Here is a 21,848-nt window from a genome sequence, read left to right as displayed (position 1 = left end):
TACGTTATCGAGCGATCGTTCTAACGCCTCTTCTCGTGAGCACCTCTCGCTGACCCTGGATGCACACTTCACCTGCACGAAGATGCACACATCCTTGGTCGAACTGCACCGAACCGCGCCATTCGACTGCTAGCCCCAGCCAATAAGTCACCCAAAGTGTTAAATGGGAAAACAGATAAAATAATTAACTCCCCAGGCCATTGCTTTCGCGAGGGCTTCCTCCACACCACTAGCAGCCGATCGCGTTTAACGGGGCCGGAAAATGAGCGTTTCACGAAAACACGATACACCACACTCGTACGCCGAAATGCATTTACCCGAACGTACCGTTCCTCCCGTGGTAACAGATTCTGTTACAAGATTGCCTATTTGGTGTTTCTTTTAATTAATTGCGTGATTTTAATTGAGTTCCGCGTGTGTGCAGCACTGCGCGCACTTTCCGGGGGCCGAGGGTTGGACCGGCTTTCCGTGTGTTCGTTCGATCGGGCAACAAGCTGCGATTGCAGCGAGCAGATGGACGGAAGCTAACCGTGCCGATTTCGTGTTGGAGACCGTTTGTTTTTTTTTTTTGTCTGTTTTCCTCCTGCACTTCCAGCACGGAAAAGAAACACAGCGAACCCGTACCACAAAATAGCTAACGTGGCGACACACCGCAAAAACATGCGCGGTACCCAACGAGCACAAACCGATTCCCGGTGCTGGTGTCTCGCCGCGAAATCGAAATGGCAAATGCCGCCCAATCCGAACAGGGCGTCCGATTCGAATTTGCGGGCAGCGAGGGCAGCAAAGATTCACGCGGACAAATGAATAATGGGTTCAAGACCGGACGAAGCGCTAAAGGGAAGAGAAGGTTCCGTCCGCCCGGGATTGCCATGTTTTCGAATTCAATTAAAACGACGTTACCATTCGTAAGCTGGGAACACGGTGTTGCTCCACCCCGCTCGGTGAAACCTTCTCAAAAGACTTTGTACGATCCAACAACATACCAGGAAAAGGAGGATCAATACTGAAACCCCGCACGTTTGGCCCCGCGCGATGCTTCCCGCGTTCGGAATGGTAAAACGGTTATGCTGCAACCATACTCCACGGTCAATCCGGTAGCACTCGCGCGTCTCCTGTGGCTATTTAAATTGTTCAATTAATTAAGATTCTATACGTATAATGTTGTTCTTGTTAGAAACCACCCCTCGTAAGCCTCGTCCCGGCTTCCCTTGGCCGAAACAAACACGCTGGCTTCTGTTCGGTGTTGTTTTGTTATTGTTTCAATCCGCCGTTGCGCGTTCACCTACCACAGCCTCACGCAGCCCCACAGGGTTGTTACAAATCGTTTCGCTACGATTTAGGAACCGGTAGGATTTATTTTTCACACCACGATCGGCGGGACGATCGACTTTCCACTGTTTGGTGGCCGAATGGCCTAACCGAGAATGGTGAGCTATAAATTTGCTGCCTAGGATCCTCAACTAATCGCACGTCTGGAGGGGGGATTCTGCAGCTTGTTTCGTCCGCGAAGAGTGCTCCGGGTCAAAGTTGATCGGGCACTACGCTACATGTCCTGGAAAATGAGAATCGTGTTCTGCGTCCTAGACGAAGACGGCGACTCGCACAGATCTACAACCTCATCTGCTGCAGCAGCGACAGCCAACTACAGCAGCGTACCCGGGCATATCAATCGATCGATGGTTGAATGTTGTTGGCCAAAATTAAAAGTTCAAACGTTCAAACAGCGAAAGCATTGGAAGGATGTAGTGTAATTCCAACGATACCCAGGCGTAGGGTTTTGAAGACTCTCGGAATAGCTGCTACAAGACACACAGAGGTTGATTGGAAAATGCTCATCCGACCTTCGACTGCAGGAAACATCAAACTACGCCACAGGACAATCTAGCCAGGGCTAGGCTACGAACCGTTTCGGAAATCACGCGACGTGTCATCCGGCAGCCGCCCGGCCAACTCTGGCTGGCACGACCAACCCGGGCAGACGTTATCGAGCGAACAACTCGTACGGCGTACGGAAGAGCAGCGGACCTCTAATCTAACCTACTTCGAGTAGCCTCCTGCGTGTTTTCTTTCTTGCGCGTAAAGGCTCCAAACGCCTCTACTACTGACTCCCTGACAATGCCCATCGGTTTCGGTGCGATTCTACAGATTGACCGTGGGATGCTGTAGACTTTGTTTTTTTTTTGTTGGTTTGGTTGTTTGCTCACTGTGTGCTCTCTTCTCCGAGCGATAGCTGCCCTCGTTGGCGAATAAAGAAGCATTTACATAATAAGACAAGGTTCAACAATTTATAAGACCACAAAAACATCGCACCATCGTCTTCGTCTCGTCCACCATTACACCACCCCGTCTGGTTTGGTCTGTCCCCGTTCCTGGTGGGCCTGGGCCATGTTGAGCTGCTCCGCTGCACGGAAGAAGCGAAGTTTGGCGCTGTTTATCGGTGCGATGGATCGACTTTCGCCGTGTACTACGGCCCCGGCGGTTACGAGACCGATCTCCGATGACCCCTTCGGGCGACCCCGAACGGTGATGGTGGTGGAGGCCAATCCCAGGCAACAAACTGCAAACAATAATTTCTGCCACAGATTCCATTTCAGGCGAGGAAGCGATCGAATTATCGCAGTGTCGGAAGAAGGTTCCCTTCCTTATGGTCTATTTCGGTGCCAGGTTTGCTCGATTTTCGTCTAGCTGCAACGTCCCATCCGGTTGCTCTTTTTCGCTTCTTCCATGCTTACTGTTGGGCCGTCTCGTGCCACCCAGTTATCATTATAAATTTTGCTTTCCCATCGGCCCAGCGCTGTTTGCCATTACTGTCGACCATTTTGCTATTGCCCGATGGAAGCTATTGCGCGGAACAGAACATTTAAGCGCTTAGAGATTGGATGATTATGATAAAGAGAGAGAAAAAAAACTCGCGGCCATCGTGGCTGTTTTTGCCCAAGCCCTCATCCAAAGCGCAGACAAAGCAAAGGCTAAGCGTTCGGTTTGGCGCGATATTATCGTCCAAATTGAGATGTCCGCGCAAGCGACTTCAACGACGGTGGGGGAATAATTAACAAACAACGAAACCGACGAACAAAAAAACAACAAACTTCCACTAAACGGTAGACCCAATACATGCAGCTGCACGTACTGGTAGATTGCAGTGCAAAAAGGTGATGCGAGTTCTGCAGAGGCAGGAACAACCATCGAACGGGTTACCCCCAGTAAGGCTATCTGGATCTTCTCCCGCGACCCGGTGGGACTGAGACCTACCGACAGTGTACCGTTTGCTCTATGTATCTCATTATATCTATCTCCCGTATCGCGATCGGAGTATACGGGACGATTGACAGTCGACTAAATATTTGCGCTAAATTCTTCACCCGGTGGAGCTTGCCATACTCACCCCCGTTGTCACCAACACCGATGGGTTGCACACCATTCCTTCGTGTTGTTAGTTTTTTTAACTCTCTCACACATTCCATCAGTCGCCCCGCGAGAAACAAGATTGTGTGGGCGACTGTGAAATCTTGACCGAAAGGAAACTTAAGAGAAAAAAAACAGTATAGAGTCTCATCATTCTCCCTTCCATCCATGGTTTTGGTTTGTGTGCAGCGTATTGACGTTTATTTTTGAAACAAAAGTCGAAACTCAAACAAGCGAACAAACTTACAAACAACCCGCAATGGACCCCATCAGGGGTGACGCGAGTAACGACGAGAGGCGCTGCTGCTGCACCAACCGGCGCGAGTAAAGGTGACGGCGATCGTATACCCCCGGCCGGCCCGGTATGGGAAAAGTCGAGCGATCGAGCCTGATCGTCGCCGCTTTGCATTTGAGGTGGCGAGCTGATCGGGCTTGGGGCAGGGTCTTTTTTACTTACCATTATTCACCCGCGCCGCCACTGTCATTGTTTACATCGGTTAAACATTTGTTTTGAGCATTATTCGTCGCTGCCCCGGAGCGCGGCTGGTACGTCATCGTTCGGCACTGTGCGGAAATGTGTCAATAAAGCGAACGAGAAGGCAGCCTCAGATGGAACCGAAACCGCAGAGGGAACCTCTCCGATGCACCTGATGATGAGCTGCTTTCGTGGAAGAAATGAGAAACGCAAATAAGATGAACAGCAGCAGCAGCAGCATCAGCAGCAACATAGCACAGAAGGGAGGGAAGATGAAAGGGCAGCAATAGGAGAAAGCTGTATTGATGCAGTTTTCCTCCTTTGTAAATGACCCCACAACCGCCTGCCGACGTCCACCAGCCGTGTGAAACAATAATTCGATTAGGCCACTTAAACGAGCACTTAAACGGAATGTGGTTTGTTTTTTCTTCCTCACATGCGCGTGTGTGTTCGAGGCTTTTGTTTTGCTTCCCGAAAGCGTTCAAATTATCATAGCCCAAGAGTCTGCAAGCGCACCCCTACTGGTGGACCGATCAGGGTCCTAAGATTACGTCCCACAAAACACGGCAAAACATTGGACAGGATAACGCTTCCCGCAAAACCCGTTGCGCGGCGAAGGTGTACTGCCAATTGCTCGATCCCCCCTAATCCTCCCAAACCGTACCCTACAAAATGTCAAACGAAATAAATGCCCTCAAGTGCGGCAATAAATAATACCTAATGAAATATCAATAACACAACAATAACAATAACCCTCCCTTTTCCGAAGGGACGCGCACACGGATGAGCAATAAATAAAAGCGACGAACCCGCGGCACTGCATACGCGGTTGTTGCGATTTGTGCCAACCAGCCAGCCTACACAACGCCGCCAGCTTGTTGGGTGTTCGGCGATCATGTATGCTTCATGTCGCCCGATGTAGCCGTTTCGTTCGCCCCGGTTTTGCACCACCACCACCAGAAGAAGAAGAGCCTTTAGATTTCGACGCCCGCAAATGCAGCGAACGGGAATTGTGGTGATCATACACCGATACGACTTCCCATCTCGGGCCAATTTCGTTCCGAGGGCTCCGTTCAGCCGAGATTAACCGTACGGCAATAGAGGACAATAACCACCCGCTTAACTGCTCCATGGTTAAACTCCTCACCTTTGCAGGAGAATCCGCTCGTTTGCCGCAGCACAACCGGACGCGGTGGGTGAGATTTTGCAACCAAACGTCACACTTTGAATGTACTTCTTTGCCCACCTTCCGCTCCTTAAACACACTGGCTGGGAAAGAACATTGATCATTCCGGGATGTCCCTGCCCTAGAAGCATACGCGAACGCGAGGGACGTATGAGCTATTATTGTCACCCGGCAGGGACCGAAACAAGTTATGGTCTGCACCCCCCTCACACCCCCCTTCATTTCTTCCCGCGGCCAATGAAAGTGAGAGGAAGCAGTGGAGGGAACAGCGTCACACAGCGAAACACATGCCCGCACAACAAGGTCGGAAAGCAGACCGATGCGGACGACCCGAACGGGTCCGTGATTGACATTTCGCACCGCGTTTCACCCATTTTCGCCAGCCGGCAAATGGTCGTTTAGTGTGTGGTGCAGGCGCTCCGACCGGGTGGGCGTGTGAGCGAGCCGGCGTGTGTTATGCTACCACCCCGCCCTGCTGGCCCAACTTGCCAATGCAGCATGCTGCATGATGATGCGTCTCCTGCTCACCAGACCGCGAAGGTTAAGCGGGTTCACCGAACGTGGTACCCACTTTTCGCTGCAAAAGGTTTTTATTTTGCTCGCTCTCTCTCACTCCCTCCCTCCGTTTTTCCGTCTATTCGTCTGCCACTCACTCTCACTCTTTCCTTCCACTCACTAAGTGGCCGTCCGCGGAAGTGGCGGAAAGCATGTTAAGGGAAGCCCCGAGCCATCGGAAGCCTCGCGGAAAGGGGTCGGTGGTGCTGGGGATGGCCAATTACATCGGGGAACATTTTCCCACACCTGCGCATACGTACGCGCCCCGAGGCTTGAGCTGCCTTTTTTTGGAGTGAAATAAACCAAAAAAAAGTAAAAAAAACAAAAGCTCTCGCGTTAGCCGCACCGAAACAACGAAACAAAACAAAAGCAAAGTAAACGGCAAACCGCATCTCTCTCTCGCTCGCTTGCTGTACTCTCTTGCCTTACTGTATCGGGTTTGACCCGCGTTGCCGAAAAAAGTAGCAACAACATCAACAGCAGCACACAAAAAAAACCACAAACCAACCAAGGAAGCTGTTTCGCTCCCGAACAGCATATACCCGCCGCCGCTCGGAAGGGCATACCACAGGCTCAATTTTTCGACGCGACTCTCGACCTGAGTGGGTTCATCAAAGGCCCAGGCCCACTCGGTGTGAGGCGGATGTGATATTTTGATGTGAATTGCCTTACGTTTTGTTCGATTCGCACAACCCCCAACCCGCCGCTCAACACTTGAAACATCTATGCGAAGCTATGCGCTTTTTGGGTTGGTCCTTCGAAATTTTGACAGCCGTCACCGTCAAACACCAAAACTCTGCTTGTTCCCCCGAAGTAAGCTTGACCCGGCTCAAAGGAAACGAAGCAAAATGGGGTTAGAAAGCTTTGTGCTCCCTGGTCTGGAAAAGTGTTTTGCATAATAATTTAAATAATGCTACAATGATGCTACCACACCGCCACTTTGGCACACGGGAGGTCAGTCAAAGGCGGTCGTTGACGGGGCAGCGCAAAGCGTGGAGCTTTTGAACGAGCCCAAAAAGACGCCCTACATAGCACCTGATTAAAATTGTGCAACACTGGCCAACCCTCGCTCCAGCGCTCGCTAATACTCCGGCTAACCAGCAGTTAGCACGCTTAGGCGGTTCGATTTGCCGAGTTTGGTTTCGGTGCGACCCCACATGCACAACAACACCGTAAGCTGTTCAATGCTGCATCCTCCCTGGGCTTACCCAAGAAGCCTATCGATCTTCAAACACAACCACCGTAATTTCGTGCCTTCCTTAGTGGGAAATTGTTTGATTGATAGCATTGTTATGCAACGCGCAATAAATCTTTCCTACCTATGGTGTACGATCGCGGGCAGAACAATAACCCGCTGCCTACTGTGGCGAAACGGTACCGACTCCTTGCCACCACCCGGGGGCCCGGGTGGTGGTCCCGTTTCAATTGGTGAGCCTCCGCAGTTTTGAGCGGCAGGACAATTGTAAAATAAATTCACCATTTTATCGAGTTGTCATCAGGTGGAAGGATGTCACACGTATGCACGGCTACTAAACGAGTGCACGGGACTGCAGGACACGAGCCCGTCGGCCGATTTGCGGGTGGGTAACATTGCCCCCGCAATCTTAGACAAATATGGGAACTCTCACACAAACACATGTGCAACGACCGGGTGTGACGATGATCTCGTCCATTCTCACCCCTCGTTCGGTGCGATGCCAACTACCCCCACGAGCCGCGACGAACAACACGTGACAATTTGCTTCACATGCTTCGACTGACGCCGAGAAAGCTCGCCAAGAAAATCGCCTGAAGCGATCCCGAAGCGGAAAATTAATAATAAATAAATAAGCGCTTAATCATACATAATTGAACAAGCGGAACATTGTTTGAGCGCTTTTAATTCTGCAATAAATCTCGGCCCGCGCACATTCGCGACCGAGCGCACCTTCCAGCTGAATAGGAAGCGATCGTGCGCTTCCTCCCCACACGATCAGCGATCGCACCCGATGTCGCGCAGTCCCAACGTCGAGACTGTGGGGGAAATGCTGGCGTGCTGGCATCACCCTTAGTGTGTCACCGTTTCCATCAAGCCGTGCATGAAGCCACCCCTGTCTTGATGCCACCCTCTTCGTTCCACCCCAAAACCGACATGCAGATCCGAACAGACAACCGAAACAACTGACTGTGCGCCCTGTTAGATCGTGCGCGTGAGATCGCGAGCTTCACTGCGAAGCAGGAAACTAAGGAGGCGCGGGATGGCAATGGAGGAGATGCATGAACCGTGGCCCTTGTCGCCTGTCTTGTCGAAGGATGATGTAAATCGTAACGATATGTGACGTGCCCAACAACACACACACACACACAGCGAACAGAGTGAACAACCGTATGTTTTTTCCGGCTCTGCGTTTAGGCAACGATTTGTTGTTTGCCACCACCGTCAACCCGAGCCGAAGAACAAAACGGTTGTCTTCTAAGCACAGCACGCGGGTGGGTGACGGTTGGCGGATCGCTGTCGGATGTGCTGGAACGTCGTCTAGTCAATAGCATGTTGCACCTCTATATTAAGTTTCGTGCCTACCTTCGGAGGACTCGACTCCGGCTCGCGCTCCCGGCTTAAAACATTCACAAGGAACCTAGCAAGACAACAACGAACAACAACGGACAAAAAACACCCCAAGTTGTGACTTTTCGCAACACCTTCAAAGGTTGTCCCACACACACACAGACGCTTGACGGTCGCGTCGAGGTGCTCGAAAAGTTTCGATTTCAACACATCCCATCTTTCCCCAGGGCTGTCCCTAGCGTCCTACCTCCCTCGTAAACCAAACCCGGAAAGCCAAAAGAGCCGACCCAGCGGGCTGAAAAACAAAACGCAAACAAAAAATGGGAAGCATTGTTATCTTTTCGGTCAGTCGGTCGGTCGTCGGTTCACGTTGATCGACGCACTCGCCCAGAAAGCCCACCCGGCCCCGGCTTCCCATTCCCGTGGGCACATAAATCATAAAACACCCCAAAACGCGCGCCTCCCTGCGTCCGTCCGCCTTTGTCCTGTCCGCGCCGTTGGTATCATCTTACCAACGCGTCTCCCCTCCTGTCGGGTAAACTCAAAAGTGCTGAAGCATAAATGGGGAGATCCATGTTTGTAATTGATTGTCCACTGCGGGCCCGCTGAAAGTTATTTGTACTTCCATATCTCGCTCTCTTGGCTCCTTTTTTTCTGTTGCTGCTGTACCGTCCCTCCTTTTCTCCCTGTGGCCAACATTGTGTAACCCGATTCCACGCTGGAAGGGGGCAAAAAGGCAAAGACAGTTCGGTGCGGGCCGTGCGGAAAGTGGGTATCTTTTTTGCGGGAACTTTGTGCGGTAATTGTTTTTGGAGAGACTCCCTGTCAGCGGACATAAAGCGAGCCGGCTCAATTCCAAAAACATAGCCCCGATCAACTTCGGGCACCCCGGGCAACGTTCACAGGACCCGGTAGGTTGGTTCGTGTTGATTTTACAACCGATCCTGCCCGTGGCGCCGCCTTGCGGTGTACTGCGGAAGCATCATGCCAGCGAAGAAACGGTGTGCTGGACATTTCCACTTCAACGCCCGCGCGTCACCGATCGGATGCTTTTGATCGTGCGAACCCATGTTGCCGTTGTATAATAGCGAGCCCGGGCTTTGATGTCGTAATTGGATACGTTGGCCCGATCGAGCGGGCAACCGGTGTCAGGATTCGAACGATCGGGATCGATTGGAAACAGTACCAGTACACGTTCCAACCCCATGCCCGAAGCATGTTCCCCTTGATTACTAACGATAATGTTTTGACAGAGTCGGGCCATATCAAACGGTCGGCGGGGAAATTGTAGCCGAATTAGTTTTCCACTGTTTTGCCCTTTTGTTTTGGCATCATTTGTCTGCTTCACATTTGCGCCCGAAACGAGCCCGACAGCAACGGCAATTCATTCTCACGATAGTACAGATCCAGGAATTTGGCCCGAGATCTTGCACAATCTGATCTCGGTCCGCCGTTAGACAGAACCGAAGCAAATGCACGATCAGCACATTTTTCGAATCGTCAGACACGGGGGGCACATTTGGCCCGAACGCCCAAGGAATGAAGCACGAAGGCCCGACCGACCAATGACACAAGGATGCCTCATTTAAATACATATCCTCCTTCGCGACACGGTTTGCCGGTTTGCTAAATCGTAAATGCGCCTCCGGAATTGTCCTGCTCGATCGCTCTCTTGGGCGTTATTAATTAACGTGCACGGGCACGCCAAAAGCACCGCCGGAATTTCGACAGCGCAGCGGAAAAAAAGGAACCGAAACACGCCACAAAAAGGAGAGGCGGGGGGTGGCATATTCAAATACCTTAACCTGGACCGGCAACTGGCGCGGTACTGGATACCTCGCTTTCGAAGGTGGACATTTTATTTGCCTCCAACAGAAATGTAGAAGAAGGAGAGAAAACGCTACAGGCACTTCCCAGCAGCACCGGGTTCGCCGCCTTGCCGATAGATTCGTTTGAGTCATTCGTTTGACCCTCGTTAAGCCAAGACTAAATGGTTGCTTGAGGGGAGGGAGAAAACGAAACGTTAAAACACCGAAATCCGTTCCGCATGCCCCGGTAAAAGATGGTAGCGGTGGGATCATCTCGGTTTAGTTTGTGTATTATTTTTCCTGCTCTTTTTCGGTTCGTCCTCGGCGCGATTTTTGTCTCCTCAGTTCGGTGGACTGGGCTGTTTGCTTCCTGCGCACCGTCATCGCTGTGATTTGGGCCTGTATTTGTGACTGCATCTGTGTGTGTGTCTCTGTGTGTGTGTCTCTGTGTGAGTGTTTGTTAAAGAGCGCTGTTCCGTCCAACATCAAACAAAACACTTCTTTGCTTTATGAAGCGCGGTCCGCGGTGTTAGATTTTGGCGTTTGGTGTGTATAGGTCTTCCCGCGAGCCGGCCCCGCGGGGCTGGAACGAGAAAACAAACAGAAGCATAGCACTTCCACTCCTGCCGCCTGCACAAACATCGGTATCCAGCGAGTCGCGCGAGAGCTGCCTAAATCGCGTCCCGATTACTGTCGATTGAGCTTTTTTCCCACCGCAGGATTTAGTGAGCGAGCATCGGAATTGGGCGGTGATGATTCGTTGCTGCGTTTTTTTTTACTTCTTTTTGTGTGTTAGCTTACGAAAAGATAAGCAGACCATCTCAAGGCAACTGCAAATCGTCGATGGTGGGCTTTTACATTTACTCGACGGTTGCACGTTTTCGGTAGTGAACGGGTTTTCTCATCTCATGAACAGGCCATCATTCATCATTGAGCGCGGATCGATTTTTATCGATGAACCGATCAAATTTTCTAGCAGTTTGTCACCAGTGTGGTGACGCGTCTTGCCAATTAAGCATGACGAAACTGTTCACAATGGGATACATTGTTTCCCTTTTAGTTTAGTTAGTTGCTTGTTATAGGTTTTTAGCGATTTCATTCATGAATAAATACAAAGAATCCACTATCCCACCAATTACCACAAATACCCCAAAAAAGGGCACCCAACTCATCCCGCAGCAATACCGACTGTGCGTATCGTTTTCGAGTAGTTTTAAATCATTTACATTCCTCCCACCGCCGCTTGACCCAACTTTCTTCACCGCTTCTTCAAGTGGCGATCTTTAACTCATCGACGGCGCAGGCCCCTAGTTGGCGGTGCGTGCTAATTGTTAAGCACTACAACAACAAAAAAGCCCGCTGCACACAAAGACTTGCCTCCCTTTGGGCTGTTCACGGCGCGTACCTAAGTGTATTGGATGCCAAACAAAAACTACCCCCGACCCCAAAATGCCACACGACGCTACTCCGGGGCTCGATCTGCCCGCTGGCCTAATGATCGAGCACCACCGATTCGAAAGCCGTCACGTACGGGTCGCGATCGGCGGGGACCATTTTCTAAAAGAGGAATAAAATGCTCGACCCACCTGGAAGTGAGCACTCGTTTACCGATGAACTCATATCACCTAAACGGCACCGAAAGCGATCGATTGCCATCATCGCCATCGTTCGAGATTCGGACTGTTTCGGACTGTGTTCGGGACAAAAAGCTTCAAGATCCCCCCGTAGTGGCACCACTCGATCGTGGTCACTCAGCGACACAAGGCGTTGTAGGAGAGTGGGAACTGCAAACACAAACACACTTGTGCTCGACGGCACATTTTGGATGGTGCCAATGCGTGCTTTTTTCTTCTCAATCCACTTCTCAAACTACTACACGATCAAGCAGAAATGTGCAGAAAGAAGCACGCTTTTGTCACTTGCGCGCGGCACCACGTTTGGTGGAGTAATTGAAGGCACCACAATTGCAGGCAGCATTGAATAATTACTTTCAAAAACGGTCCCTTTGATCGATGAATGTCGGCTTTTGTTCGTGCCCACGTGCAATCAATAGGAATGCGTCTTGCTTTGTGTGTTTTTTTCCTACAATATTCAGCACGCACCTCTTTAAATGATATCAACTCTAAAAATGTGTCTCATTTCTCTTCGTTGTCTTTTACAGATGCCGACCCGGATGGCGTGGTCCACTGTGTAACGAGTGCATGGTGTACCCGGGCTGCCGCCACGGCTACTGCAACGGAAGTGCATGGCAGTGCATCTGTGATACGAACTGGGGTGGAATCCTCTGCGATCAAGGTAAGTGTATGCGGTGCGATCTGAAGTGCGCAATCCAATCCCCTTCCTAAAAACCGGACTTCCGGGATTGGCCGGCATCCGGTTCCGTTTTCTTCTTTCAACTCGAAATGTGCTATTTTCTCTAGCGCATCCTATTTTCCTTCAAAGTATGCAACGGAGCCACTACTTTCGCGCGCAGACAGTGCAATACGAAGGTACTAGAAACCCGTCCCCGTCGCTTTCCCGTTGTCGCCCTAATGCTAGTTAATTTCGATGAAAAATCAAATCGATTTCAATCTCCGCTACACTCACTGCGCCAACTCTTCCTCGCTGCTCCAGTAATTAAATGCCGATCATTTTTGGGGTAATTACCGGCACACGGTGGTCGCTCGCAACACAAAATGGCGAAACAACGAAGAAACAAACGGAAGAAAGCATATCGCGCCACTCCGATGCGATGCTGCACTAAAGCTCTTTATGGGGAAATTAAAACGCCTTCATAAGTCTTTTCTAAAGTGAGCCCTTTTGGGGCGAGAGAGCAGCAAATAAGGCATCCACAAAAAAATGACCCTAAAACTTGAACATTCACACACACACATACACACCATGTAATGGATGGGATTCATTTTTTTTTGCCATCATAGCTTCAGAAGGCCACGGTCACCATTACTTTTAATTAATCGATTAATAATAAATTTCCCTTGTTTTAACTCGCCATTTGGAACCCAAAACTCTCCCTCCTTTCCTCCCCATCCCTTTCTTAATCGAGGCGAAGGCACACTATCCGCTCGTTGCAATCTAAAGCAACGAAACTGGAAACCGAAGATACGAACAGGGCGGCACGCAATACGCTAAACCAACGGGAGAGACAGAGCGCGCGCGAAAGGAAGCGACGAACCTGGAAAAGAAACCTAATTAAGTCGAAATTTAATTTTTTATTGTTTAATCTTATCGCTCGGCGATACAATATTGCTCGGTAAAGCAATTTTCGTATCTGCCTGACTGAAAGAGCCAAAACGGTCCCCCCGAAAAGTAAGAGTCTTGGGAACGTGTGCACACGCCACACGCACGACTGAAACCAGTTCGATATGCAATGTACAATTCCTTCCGAACCCACCCAGATGGGCTCAAACACACACACACACACACAAACTTCATTTTTTATGGATACGCCCTACAACTCGCTAATATATGTGACTTCCAGTGCAATTTTACATTGAACACCAACCGCAGCGGAAGGTCTCCCCCATCGAGAAACAGGATATTATAGGTCATCGATTTAACCGTCCGATGGGCCGATCCTGGTCGATTGCGCTGTTGTCGAAGAATAATAGTGTCGCTTGTGAAACCCAAACGCACATTTCAACAAACACTACATCGGAGACCGAAAGCCCTCAGACCTTCCGTTTGTAGCGAGATAGTAAGGGATGAGTTTGCGATGACAAATCCCATAAATCAGTCCCGGGTTGTTTTTTTGTGTGGTCTGACATCGCGAACCCTAAAAAACAGTTAGGGTCCTAAGAGGGTAACCGCGTATATGTCACGTTTTGCGCCCTTTCCCTTGCGCACATGAAGACTGGAGAAACGGTTTGTTCCCCTGGCACTATATTTGGTTACCGGTTTTGTCTGTCGCAAACCACCAAGGGGTTGCTGAAAAGCTAACTAAAAAAAAAGAAACACGGAAGTTGGCCGCACAGAACAGCAACTGCAAATGAAGCAAGTAAATAAAGGGTGCCGAAATTGTCAAATCGATCAATCAGCAGTGCGGAAGCGGGAAGGGCACGAACCTGGCGGAGGAAACACACTTGTAAAACCGTCGGCGGTAGTTATGGTTTTGATCAACAAACGGACGGGGTTACTGTCCGCTACCATCCCGCACGCACATCCACGGCGTAATTGCGATCAATTACATCCCTATTCATGTGCCGTCATAATTGCCCGAGCGCGATTAACATATGCGACGAGGGGAAGCCGCAGCAGGAACAACGGCAACAGAAAGCCCTTTTTTGTGTGACCGTCGGCGGCGTGTGCCACATGACCGAAGGGGAGGGGGGAAATCTGCGATGATGCACTGCAAGCGAGGGGAAAAAACACTCATAAACACTTGCCGATCGTTTCATCTTACTCGCGATTAATGCAGTGGCCGACAGGTTGGGTGAAAGAACACTCGAACGCGCGCACGCGTGCACGCGTTGTTGTTCTCGAGTGTGTTGTGCTGCTGTTAGGCTTTTGGGTGCGTGAAAAGAGCGCGTGTGCGCACATGATCATACTGGTAAAGGGCAAGAAAATCCAACAAGTGTCCGGAACGATTACGGACAACTGTTACCACTTCCGCACATGATACCAACTGTCTGTATATCGAGAACTTGTTTGTTTTTTTCTTTTTCGAGGTCACACGAGTGTTTATCTCCCACGAAAACAATATTCCTCTTTTGGTTAGTTTTGTGTTCATTTTTTTATAATAAAATACATAATTCTTTTTTTTGTATATTTTACCTATTTTACTTACACTATGTATAACATTCTCTCTTTTTCTCCATTCCCTGACAGATCTCAACTACTGCGGCACGCACGAGCCGTGCATGCACGGTGGCACGTGTGAAAACACGGCACCGGACCAGTACCGGTGCACGTGCGCCGAAGGACTCTCGGGCACCCGGTGCGAAATCGTCGAGCATCCGTGCGCGCCTCAACCGTGCAAAAATGGCGGCACTTGTACGCTAACCGGAAACGACAAATCGGCTGCCGTCGCTTCCTCCACCGTTGCTTCCATCGTAGTGCGCGGGATGCGCGGCATGTCTTCGATGGGCAAACCGTTCGGACGCAGTGCTGCCGGTACGGGCGGCGGTTCCTCCGCCGGTTCCGGCTCCGGTACGCTCGACTCGAAGGATCAAGCCAAGTCGGGCTCCTCGTCGTCTTCCGCTGGGCTTCCGGCACCATCCGCCGGTGGTCCCCAGCCAATGAAAGATTTCGTCTGTACCTGTGCACCCGGATGGACGGGGCCGACTTGTGAAATAAGTAAGTATACCCTGTTTAGCCAGTATTTCAGCTGTGTTGATGGAAACATCTCCCATCGGAGGATTCGTCCATTGCCTTTCGTGCCGTTCCGCTATGTTTCAATTTCAGATTTGAACCATTAATCACACAACTGACAAATTTCAAGACTCCCTTTAAGACATTGTGCGCTTATTTCTCTCTCGCTTGTGTGCTTTTGACGTTTGATGTACCTCCGTTCAAAGTGTTTATGTATCGACGTTGTACTGTCCTCGCGTTTTTTGGGGCTTGGGTAGTAAAATAAAGTAGAAAACACCAAACCGTACGTAACGAGGCATTTCTCTCATATACATTTACAGTTCAGTGCGATGCGATTTTAATGTGGTTCTTTTTTAAAACGAACGAAAAGAACATAGTCTCCGCTCCAAACAAAGTTTTGGAGATGAATTGAAGCAGCACAAAGAAATGTTCGTTTCAGAACCTCCAAAGGAACCCCCAAACTACACGCTAATTATTCTAAATTATTGTATTCATTATTTTCTTTGACCAATTCTGTCCCATTCTACTGGCACGATGGTGTTCTAGGATAGAGAGCTTCGAGTGAAGAAACGAACCTTTTTTTTACTCAAAAACATTCTTGAAGAAAAACGAGAAGCAACAGCACAAACTTTACAGCACGCTTGGTTCGATTATTATTTAAACATTAAACATTTCCTCCATGGGACGAGTAAATGGATAATCCGTTCGACACACGCGCACACTTTGTTCCAGGGTAAACGAGCTAGACCGAGCATCGATCACCGAACGTGGATTTATTAGCAATTTCACGGCCATACGTCTAGCCAGCGACCCTAAAGCGTTCACGATTGAGAACGAGAATGTCTTCCTTTTTTCTGTATTTTGGGAGCCAGATTTCCACACAACCGCAGCTAACGCGAGCATGAAAAGTGCCGTTGATCTTCACTTCATTAGAGAACGAGTGTGCCACACACACACAAGCGGTAAAAAAGGGGTAGAAAAGGCACCGGAAAGCATCAGAATCAGCATTCGTTGCGGTTGCCCAAAACCTGCCATAAGCCTTACTTCCTTTTCACCGGGATGGCTGGGGAGGGGGAGGATAGTTTGTACCTTTTGTGGCCCGGTTGTGTGGCTCAATCAAACCGCACAAGCTTCCAATCGAGCGCGCACTGCGCCCAACTGCGCTTATTTACATAATTCTCGCACCGAACGCCAATCCGAAGCTGTGAAGACTTCATCTCTGGCGCATTAAATTTATTATTTATTGCTCACTCATCGATCGCAACACCGACACATCGACCAGGCCCGGGCCCGGCGAGCACACAGGAAGGATAGACCGAAAAGCAAACTTCGAAAAATTGGACATTATTAAAAACCGATCACCGATAGAACGAAATGACGAATTTTTATGTGATGAGCGCCGGTACGGTTGGGAAAGCGACTGCAAAGCGAGGTTGTTTTGTGCTTTTTTTGTGCGTAGTCGTGTGCATAATTTGAATGATTTTCACGCTGCGGGTGCTCCAAATAAAAATATTAAAATTATTCTCCAAAAAGAAATCCAACCACACTGCTCTGCCGTCGCATTGCCATTTTTCGTCACAAAACGTGCACATGCTAACAAGATCGATCGTTTAGCGGTAGCGATCACTCGCCGTCGCCGTTCGACGATCAATTATGACGATAATTGCGGCTCTTTGGCGGCAAACGCTGACAAGGTGTGGCCTGTGGCTGCTTGTTTTCTCACCGCGGTTGACATCCGACGGACTTCCGCGCCACCTAATTATTGCGCGAATTTATCTTGCTTCTTCTCCGGGACGAACCACGCATCACCCGGAGTCCGGACACGAAGAGCATAAATCTTGCGGAAACGACCCAAACGGTCCACGGTCGACGCTCCTAATCGTTGTACAAATAGCATAACAACACCGTACCCGTCTGACGGGATTGGGGCAGCCGGATCGTCCGGATGGATTATCGAGTAGGAACGTGTGAGCGAGTCATTTTATTTTCCCTCGCCCTGTTGGTAACGATCGCTACTATTGAATTCCATCCCAGGACCGCACTTGAGGCGAGTGCACAAAACACCGGTAGCTAACGAACATCCGCAGAGGCTTAGCCACGACACATACTCACAGGCTTCGAGCTCCATTTGATTCCCGGCACCAAATTAATGCAATCGAAGACAAGTCCTTGACGACACCACACGTTCCCGCGATTGCATATTCGCTTGTCCTCGCCCTACGCCGAGCGAAGAAGATTGCAGAGCCCAAGAGCCCAAGAGTCAAGAACGTGTGTATTTATTTCCCATTGAATTGTAAATATTTTTAATTTGAATAAATGACTGCTGCAAGTTTGTCGCTTCTGTGTGCCCCGCGGGCTGTCCCTCGAGCGATCGGGCGAGATATGGCGCTGCTCTGGCGCTGATTCACCACCACCACCACCAACAACGCTTTTCGACCCCCATCACCTATTACCGCGGCAGCAAGATACCACGACATTACCGCGGTGGCGCTCCAACCCTTCCCTGTAGCCTTGCAGGCCGGGTGACAGCAAGGAGGCAGCATATTTTCTAGAAAATAAATTGTAATTTCCCCATGCACATCCCGTGCACAAACAAATCGATGTGAATGCATGTTACAACCACACGTTCGAGTGCGCCGAAGTACCCCCAAGAACTTCTGTGTGTATGTGTATTTATGCTGATTGAATCAATCTCGTTACCAACAACCGCAAAGACCAATTGGGCCGCCACCCGAGGAATTGGGACCCCCGGGGGGAAGGGAGCACAAGACAGCACATTTAAAAGCAGAAAGGCAACCACGACCCCACGCGCAACCCCTTTCACGCGACCGGGTGCGGTTGCACGGTAGTTTTGTGGTGGCGTTCCTCTCCTTTTGCATGGGATTGAAATGGGATTTCTACCTTTGCATGCTTGTTTGCACATCCCGCGCGACTAGTTGTAGCGCAATCACCCTCTACACCGACAGAACGGTTCTGTGGTTGTGGCAACAGACGCAGCCCAAGCCAAGCGACGCAAGCAACAAGGAACCAATCTTTCACACAGCCCCGCGTAAAGGGAAACGTGCAACCGTGGTACCAGCAACCGAGGGCGGCAGTATTTGACTGTTTACTACTGCTTTGATTTCCGACTCGCTCTTTTCGCCCAAACCTGACAGCAGCCACCGCATCCCGGGGGAAAAAAGGTAAAATAAAAATAAAACACCAGGCCGCGGAGGACCGTCGGGTGCCGTCAAGATGTACGAGCGCCCAATTAATCATCCATCAAAAACGGTTTGTGGGGGAGAGAGCCGACAAAACGCAGGCGAATGCAGACCGGTAAGGCGTAGTTGGGGGGGGGGGGGGGGCAATGGACACGGGAGAATTCATTCCCAATCAAACCCAAAACAAAGCAACGCCACTTGACATCTGACATCCGGCCGCCATTTGCTTTCGTTAGAGCTGGGGTGGAGGAGCGCCAATCACGCGTACCGTTTTGATACCGGGCCCGAACATCACCAGCTTGCTCCAGCAGCGTCCTTCTCTTCCAGCATCCGCCCTGTGCCAAATTGAAAGGCATCCCTCCCGGGTCTCTGCAATCCTGACGGCAGAGTGTGCCACGAGCCCGAACGGATCTAGATCGTGCGCTCGCCGGTCATTCTTGGCCGAGCTAATTACCACGTCATGCGTTATCCCGGGCCGAAATTGCGGTCAGCCCCATCATGGTAGTGTGCCCTTCCAAGGGAGCTCCAATCAACTCGCCAGCTACTCGCTCAAACCCATCAACCCCAAAACGTCATAATACGGCCGCGTTTGACATGGAGGTCTGTGTGAAAGGCGAACGAAAGACACTTCCTGGCACGTTTGCACTGCAGGAGATTCGTCCACGATAACGGCACGATAACGGTCACAGGTCTCGGCCAGTTTCCCTGTTTGATTGTCCCATTTTATCATATAACGATCGATCATAGCCAAGCACGGAGGCCAACATGGTGTGACGGCACATACCCTTGCCCCTCATTTGCACCACCATTCATTAGCGCCTGCATTCTCTTCGATCGATACGGCTGCAATTTAGCTCCTTTCTTCGGCTTTTCTTATCTCACCCTTTTTATGTTTGTCTTTTTTTTTCACTTCCAGATATCGACGAATGTGCCGATGCACCGTGCCGAAACGGTGGCACTTGTATCGATCTGATCGGCAAGTTTCGCTGCGAATGTCCACCACAGTGGACCGGAGACACCTGCCAGAACGGTGAGTGGTTCGAGGCCGGTGTGCGATCTTAGTTCACACTTGAGCTGCTCGTCTTCTAACGCTTTCTTTTTCTCTCTGTCTCTTACCATCTATCGCTTGTCCCTTATCCGCAGATGTCGATGAATGCGAGTCGAACGTTGCGTCCGGCCTGGGACCCTGTATAAATGCGGAATCGTGTCGCAATCTGCCCGGTTCGTTCCAGTGCACCTGCCTGGAGGGTTGGGGCGGTCCGACCTGCGCCAAGAATCTGGACGACTGCGTTGGCAAGTGCAAGAATGGCGCCACCTGTATCGATCTGGTCAACGATTACCATTGCGCTTGCGCCGTTGGATATACAGGTAATTATGAGCTGAGTGCTCCCCTAGACCGCGCCCCGAGGAGAGCCAGCAGGCTTTCCAACAATTTGTCTCCCGGAAGCGTTCATGATTTATGATGATCGACTGCCCTGCTCCAACGAAACAACTGGCTGGACGTGACGCTAGGACCGAAACAAAAACTCCCAGCTAAATGAAATTACGCATACAGCCAAACACAAACGGCCACTAACCGAAGCCCTGTAGGCGCTTGCCATAGGTAGCACAGCTGGAAGTGGCATAATTCATCAATCAAACGCTACCGACAGGAGTTCCAGCTTCAAGTGTGCCCTCATGGGTACCATTTTGTACCTGTTTACCCCAAAACATCGCCGGTACGGTACGAGGCTGCCCGGATGGGTTCCCCTATTTGACCACGTGGATGGGTAAATTGTTTGACTTAATTTGTGCGGGAAATTCGTGCAACCTACCTGCTGCTTCACGACCCCTACGTTGCGTTGTTGTGTCGGGCGTGATCTGTTGTTTATGGTTCGTTTCGTTTTTCGGAACCACACACACACACACTTTGCTGGTCCGACGAGTTCCAGTTGTCGTCTAATTTCAATTAATCAAACCGCCAGCTAATCGGCGGTGTTTGCCCGTTGATTGGAGTACCGCTGTGCGTGAACAGGGAATCCCGCCGATACAACGATCGCAGTATGCGGTAGTCTTGCTGGCAGCCTCCACAAACAAGATGAGCCTCCTCGCCTGCTCCCGATCTGCTCCCGCTGTCAATTAGAATCGTAATTGTAGCGATGCCGGTGCCGCGGTCTGTCAAAATTGAAAACACTGCGGGCTGTCATGTGAATGGGGTGTACGATCAATCGTTCCACGATCGTGCTTGCTCGCACATGCAGCGCGATCTTCTTGCTGGTTTGATTTTTCCACGCTTTGTCTCGCATACCTGTGCGTGCCAGTGGAAAGGGAAATGATACATATTAATTTCCCACCGCGTGGACCGTTCGCTGGCTATTAAGCTAGTCACGATAATGTCTTACTAATGATAATTTCATTCAAACTGCACCAATATGCAGCCCTAATCCCATCGTTTCCAATCGGTAATGAGGCTACTGCTGCTGCTGCTGCTGCTTTACACTTCAGCGAATGCATCCCGAAGTGGGTCCGTCCGTTTCTTCTCAGCCCCGGCGCAACAAATGTTGTTCGTTTAAATGTATTTAAAATAATAATGCTTCCAATTTCTCATAAATGCAAAGACAAATTAACAACCATTCCATGGTCTCGTACCACCCGGCTGCTTAACGTCTGTGAGCTGAATACCGGAGTGAAAAAAGGGATGAATACCCCAGTCCCAACAACAACAACAACAACGACAACAGCAGCAGCATTAAAAAAAGGCTCCACACAACATCCAACATGAAACGAACTGTAGAGCGCGAAAAGATATTAATAAAATGTACCCTTCATGGGGCCACCACTCCGATTACCCCTTACCGCCCCCTTGTGTACGGCCGCGTGTATTCAAATTCGCTACAAATGACGGTTACCGGGCGGGTTTTCTTCGCGCGCCTTCTCGCGCCACGATAATAATCATATTCCGGTAGCGTGGTTTTTATATTTTTGATTAATCTTCAGCTTTTTAAAATATCATCTATTAAACCTTGAATGCGCCGGTCCGCTGGTACACGAACGAACGAACGAACGAGCGAACGAACCAACGCTGTGGCACCTGATAAAAAGCCCCTCAAGTGCTGGGCTGGGATTGTATAAGAAAACGGGTGTGCTTTTATATTGTGGTGACGTGAAGAAGCAGCAACAAAGAAGGGCAACCGCGGCGGCAATACCGCCGGGAACGAGCAGGCGAAGAAAAGACGACCGTGGACTTAGGCCGATGAAATATGTTCATTACATTCAACAAATTTTCATCTCTTTTTCTCTATTTGATTAGGGGAGGGAGGGAGGGGGAATGGGAACGGGAGCGCCCCGTGTTTTCGTCTTGTTGCCACTAACGTTCTTTTCCTAT

The 21,848-nt window shown here is 50.2% G+C and overlaps 1 protein-coding gene across 1 annotated transcript in view; it reads left to right on the top strand.

Annotated features, from left to right (window-relative positions):
• The window catches only part of LOC1273981 (protein serrate), a 105,941-nt gene that overhangs the window by 63,697 nt on the left and 20,396 nt on the right, over window positions 1-21,848 (top strand). The window contains exons 9-12 of the mRNA XM_061651024.1: window positions 12,139-12,272; window positions 14,802-15,269; window positions 19,401-19,514; window positions 19,628-19,852. Coding sequence (XP_061507008.1) covers window positions 12,139-12,272; window positions 14,802-15,269; window positions 19,401-19,514; window positions 19,628-19,852 — 941 coding nt within the window. The remainder of the gene's footprint in view (window positions 1-12,138; window positions 12,273-14,801; window positions 15,270-19,400; window positions 19,515-19,627; window positions 19,853-21,848) is intronic.

This window comes from Anopheles gambiae, chromosome 2 (genome assembly GCF_943734735.2).
Source record: "Anopheles gambiae chromosome 2, idAnoGambNW_F1_1, whole genome shotgun sequence".
NCBI lineage: Eukaryota > Metazoa > Arthropoda > Insecta > Diptera > Culicidae > Anopheles > Anopheles gambiae.
This window is presented reverse-complemented; position numbering and strand designations above follow the sequence as displayed.